The sequence below is a fragment of the Cryptotermes secundus genome, unplaced genomic scaffold (genome assembly GCF_002891405.2).
Source record: "Cryptotermes secundus unplaced genomic scaffold, Csec_1.0 scaffold318, whole genome shotgun sequence".
NCBI lineage: Eukaryota > Metazoa > Arthropoda > Insecta > Blattodea > Kalotermitidae > Cryptotermes > Cryptotermes secundus.
This window is the reverse complement of record NW_019730108.1, coordinates 675,150-681,082: the sequence shown is the minus strand read 5'-3', so window position 1 is coordinate 681,082 and position 5,933 is coordinate 675,150. Positions and strand designations below refer to the sequence as shown.

The 5,933-nt window shown below is 44.8% G+C and overlaps 1 protein-coding gene across 3 annotated transcripts in view; it reads right to left on the bottom strand.

The window, feature by feature from the left end:
• Positions 1-4,643, bottom strand: part of LOC111866052 — a 76,622-nt gene extending 71,979 nt beyond the window's left edge. The window contains exon 1 of one of the 3 annotated variants that reach the window (XM_023854581.2): positions 4,210-4,643. Coding sequence is in view for 2 of the 3 variants with exons in the window: in XM_023854578.2 (XP_023710346.1) it covers positions 583-598 (16 nt within the window). In the remaining variant the exon portion in view is untranslated. Of the gene's footprint in view, positions 1-582; positions 636-4,209 lie in introns of those variants that run through there. The other 2 variants (XM_023854578.2, XM_023854579.2) reach the window with 2 other exon arrangements.
• Positions 4,644-5,933: the final 1,290 nt, after the last annotated feature.

The following is a 5,933-nucleotide window of genomic DNA, read 5'->3' as shown; positions in this document are numbered from 1 at the left end:
CGTGAACCCGTGACTTTCCGGCTTGTAGCATAGTGCTTCAACCAACTACGCCACGCGTGCTCCCATTATTATTATTATTATTATTATTATTATTATTATTATTATTATTATTGTTCAGGTCTTTTAATTTATGTTAAAATATGGAATGAAACCGGGACGCCTCTAAGTTTGGATTGAACCCAGACCCAAATATGAGTTCTTCCTGTCTTATATAGCCTTCAAAGCCCAGTGGTCACTATATGCACCACGCGCTTTAACACACCAAAACTCTGCATTCTGGCCACAGAGTGTATGTGTGTGTTCCGTATGGTTCTCACAATAAACAACGACTGTTTCCCCAAACAGCATTAACCGGTTGGGTTTTGTAGCGGTGACGTAATGTGTTTCCTGTGAGGTACGGACTGAATATTTAAACACGCAATGGTTTAGGAGAACTTCAAGTTTTAAAAATGTGATTTGACGTACAGTATCAGCGTACATGCGTACAACGCAGGTTACATACCTAAAATGCGCATTTTCTCTCCTCAGAACACGGTTCGCTTCTCACACGCACTGACAAATATACAGACTGAAACACCCTACCTGAGCGCCACTTCATGACGTTCCAACAATGCGACGGTCTTCAGTCTAGCAGCTGTGCTCCTGGCATTGTCACTGCCAGGTACTTCACAGTGCTGCCCTCTCCCTCCCCCGCGGACAACACACGCACTTCCTGCCCGCCTTTAATTGTCGTAACTCCGAACTGAATACAAATGCCACCGCTCCTTCATGAACTCACTGGATAACCGTTAAAGTTATCTCTTTTTAGTTGGTTATTGAACGACGTTGTTATTAATTAGACTACATAGCGTCAGGTCTTAGGTATTAATGATTGTGAAGCTGTGGTAACTGGCAGGGGAAGCGGACGTATTCAGAGAAAACTCGCCTCAGTGCCACTTCGTCCACCACAAATCCCATTACCCTGGCATTGGACCTCTAACCACCTGAGGTGTGGCACGGCTCTTGATTATATCGTCTGTACTTTGAATATAAGGAAACAGTTGCATTTCACCCGGATTTACAGATGTACGGTTGGTTGACGCACTATGCTACAAGCTGGAAGACCGCGGGTTCGATTCTAAATGAGGTCACTGGATTTTTCAGTTGACCTAGTCCTTCCAGCCGCACTATGGCCCTGGGGCCGATTCAGCTTCTAAAATAAATGAGTACCAGGAATATTTCAGGAGGGTGAAGGGCGACCGGCGCGTAAGGCTGACAAACTCACCGCCATCTGTGAGCCGATTGTCTAGAAAATGTGGGAGCCTCGACGTCTCACGCCCCTATGGGCCTCCACGGCCTGTTACAGGGATAGCTTTACCTTTTCAGGTGTTCCATGCTTTTAATGTGTGTTTGGGTACACTACATGCTACAAATGTAACCGTGTATCTGTGTGTTCCGTATGGTTCTCACAGCAAACAGCGTCTGTTTCCCCAAACAGCATTAACCGGTTGGGTTTTGTAGTGGTGACGTAATGCGTTTCTTGTGAAGTACGTACTGAGTTTATATATAGTAAAGTAAAGGTATCGCCGTAACAGGCCGTGAAGGCCCATAGGGTTGTGAGATGTTGAGGTTCCCACATTTTTTAGACAATCGGCTCACAGATGGCGGTGAGGGTATCAGCCTTACGCGGCGGTTGCCCTTTACTCCCAAGAATATTCCTGGCACTCATTTCTGTCAGAGACTGAGTCGACCCCAGGGCCATAGTGCGGCTGGCAGGATTAGGTAAAATGAGAAAAATCCAATGACCTCAACGAGACTTGAACCCGCGACCTTCCGGCTTGTAGCAGTGCCTCTACCAACTACGCTCCTCGTGCCCCGATTTATATAATAGGCTCATGTGATATAATGAGATGTTCTCTGTTTGCACCTTGACAGATTCTGACATGTCTGAGGAGCTTCGTGGTCCTCGCCAGCTCTCAGGCAAATGGTGGGATAGGGCCTTAAACACACCATGAACATCTTCTCTGTATCCTTCAGAACTCGTAACCAAATCCTACAGTTAATACAGAGTCGAAACGAAACGAATTATGAAATTATTCGCTTTCAAAAGGCCGTTACTGACTTTTGTGGAGCATAAAGGAAGACGGAAACCAGGCTGTATCAGAAGTTTTGCGTATTGGTGCTGACGTAGAGGTACGATTAACAAAACTCATACATATTCAATGGTTTGACGCAAGTTGCTCAACTGTTGTCATAGTAAGTACATATCTCTCCATGGCAACAGGGGCAACAGAATCCGGACTGGTCTTCCAGTAACAATGNTAGTCTTCGGAAGGGGCAAATTCGTCTGTGTGTTTAAATAAGCAACAAAGCATGAAGAATTCTGGAGAATGGAGGTATAAACTCACGCATTCTTACAATTGGTGTTACACTAACGTCTTCGAAAAGCTTCACGCTTCTACCGCCTTATCATATGAACTATGTATGATACTGATTTGGCCCCAGATCCGGTCTAGATACAATGAGAATGTTACTGACTGCCACATCTCGGTAGCCTTCTCAAACCCTTGACAGAGACGCGGCGGCGCATGTCCCCCAGTGAGAAGCCGCCCCTGACGGGTCCTTGTCTCTCAGTTAATGATCCAATTTTGTGTAAGTGGAAGGCTTTTGTTTTCCAGCCGATCCGGAACACAATCACCGTGCGCGCATGCGTCGCTGTTCTGCATAGGGCGTGGGAAAATTGAGTCATGTTTGACACTCAGATACAGTCAAATGGAAACATTCCACGGAAATACCGAGATCCCAGAGCATCCTACACGACCGTCCCGCACACGTAAACCCACCTAGGAGGATGAGATGGGCAGCGCCTGCAGCACACGTGGGAGATAATACAATACAAAATTTTGGTGGGGAAACCCTGAAAGGAAAGACCGCTAGGGAGACCTAGGCGTAACTGATAAAATATGAAGGTAAAGTAGATCTGTGTTTATTAATTAAACATCACTCCATGAAGACGTATGGGGGAGTAGAGGTATAGCTCTATCATTCATACCCTTAGCATGAGACGGAGGTGAATGGTCAGCTTCACGCTCCTGCCGCATTACTCCAAGAGAAACAGTTCCCGGTAACCATTGGACCAGAGAGTAAATGGGAGGATAATATTATAATATCTTTTAAAGAAACAAGACGGAAGGGGACGATGTGAGCTGGATTCAATTGGCTCAGGACAGGGGCCAGTGGCGAACTCTTGTGAACATGGCAATGAACTTTCGGGTTTCGTAAAATTCTGGGAATTGTTTAGCCTTCTCGGGAAGGGCTCTTGTTCCATGTTGTTAGCTGGTTGGCTAGTTAGGCGCCATACTCAGCACTGAAGAATAAACTGCGTGGAGCTGCGAGCACTGGGCCAGACATTTGAGGGGGAAGAAGGGATAAGAAGAGAACACTCTTCACATCCACTGCTATGAAAACCTCACGTATTACTCGTACATAAGCATTAACTTGAAGCGAAATATTCAGATCATTATGGTACGGGTCGTATTTTTCGAGATCCCATTATTTTCTGTGATCTGTTTGCATACATTCGGGTGGAGATACTGAGAACAGCCATGAAAAGCATATGTCAGGCCAGCCGGTAACTTATCCGAGATTCGAATATTGCTAAACTTAGCATCAAATGCTTGCGTGAAGCACAGACCGCAAATAAATGGAGTTCTGCTTCCTACGTCGTATTTTTCTCTTTTTCGTTGTTTAGTGACGTTATCAGTATCTCGATTGGATTCCGCAGAATGTGAGGATGCATGAACTAGGTGGGAATGGATTTGGAAGGAAAGGGTCGTGGCCTAGTGGAGACACTATCCAAGCATTTGGCAGGATAGACTGAAGAGAATCACGAAAAGACTTGCCAGGATGGCATGTATCCCGGTCTCCTATGTTGCGGCTAAGCCAACCTGTTCAGCGCTTACAGCGGTCAGAATTTCGTATGGAGGTTCTTGGGAAAGATACGAGTAACCTGTTGAAGAAATGCACAATCTTTCGTGGTCTTTTAAAAATGTCTGCATGCCAATGCTGGGAAATTACCTGCTTCAAATTAGGCCACGACCGTTACCTTCCACATCCTTTCCAATTCATTATTCACTCCGATCTTAACATTCAATTCTGTATAGTCTGAGTTCCTGATATAGTCGTCAGGTAAGCCATAACCTAACAAAACAAAGAGAGTCCCTTACTCACCAGCGCCTCTGCATCTGTCCAGTGGTGCGGTGCATCTCCGTGCAAATGATATAGATGTTTGAATAACTCTGATGTACACATTATTTTGACTACGACTGTATCACGGGATTTCAGAAACGAAATACAGTATACACTCTCACTAGTAACGAAATTACATTAAAGAGTATAATGTTTACACAGATAAACCAATACAGACTCTTCGCATCAAACTGAACACTGCAAGGCGAGGAAATAATCAGTCCTTTTACGATGCGAGACATTTCACTGGCCCGAGTGCACAAGTTCACGCTAACACCAAACCAAATGGCACCACTTTGTCACTTCCAGTGCGAGTGGCGAGTCACACTGCACAACACGTTTCTGTCAAATGCATGTCCACTATCTCCACATCTGTAAAATTATTCATTTTTTGACATAATCTTCCTCACCTCGCTACAAGAACCCCGCCATTTTCCTACTAGAAACAAAAGAAACACAATACATGCAGGAGTATGTTCAGAGAGCACAGTGTGACAGATGACAAACGTTTGAACTGGGTGGTTTCAGTTTAGTTTCTTTGTATTTCATACTCCCGTTGTAATGACCCAGTTCAAGCCCTGGTCATCTGTGGTCGCACGGATTTTCTAAATAACATGCGGCCAGCAATTTTGTCAGTCAACGTACGAACGAAGCTGATTCTATATAAAGTAAAGTAAAGTAAAGATATCCCTGTAACAGGCCGTGGAGGCCCATAGCGTTGTGAGATGTCGAGGTTCTCACATTATCTAGACAATCGGCTCACAGATGGCAGCAAGGTTGTCAGCCCTACGCGCCGGCTGCCCTTTACCCCCAAGAATATTCCTGGTAATCATTTCTGTTAGAGGCTGAGTCGACCCCAGGGCCGTAGTGGTGCCGGAATGAGCCGATTCTATAGTTTCATCAAATTTAGTTCCAATTTGAAATATGCGTACTCTAAATAAATGAAATAAAATCCAAATGAATATTTTACGCTGAACTTATTACACACTTTCTAAACACCCAAACAAAATTAAGACTAGAAACTGAATGTGACCGAGCAAACTGGCTCAGCACGCAAAGCGTCTGATTTACACATGGGAGGTGCCCAGTTCATATCTCAACTGGGACACAGATTATCCTAGTGTTTTCTTCAGTCCCACCGTTCTGACGCCGAAATACTGCCTTGGAATAGGCCGCAACGCTTCCTCTCACATCCTTTCCAATTCTTTCATCATCTTGCCACAATAATTTACAATGTCAGCTAGTGACCGTCATTAAATACGCCGTAAATAAATAAGTGAACGTGGTTAGAACATGTTCCTCTTAAGATTCGTCATTTTGAATCCTATTCAGATGCAGTGCATCGTTTTATACCTCTACAACGTATAAGTATGAAGCATTAATGCAGTTACAACAAAATTATTATCGACGTTATTTTACAAATTTTAATCTGGTGTCGAAAGAAAAAAGAACAACGCTCCAATGATGATAATAAAGCCCTGTGTCGCATTAAGCTAGAGCTTGGGCCGCGCCATAGCTCAAGCGGTTAGTCGCTGGCTTCCCACCGCGGCGGTCCGGGTTCGATCCCGGGTCTGGTCAAGTGGGATTTGTGGTGGACAAAGTGGCGCTGGGTGGGTTTTCTCCGGGTACTTCGGTTTCCCTTGCCAATCTTCATTCCACCAAATTCTCCATCATCATAATCACCCGGGGCAGGCTACAATAGGCCA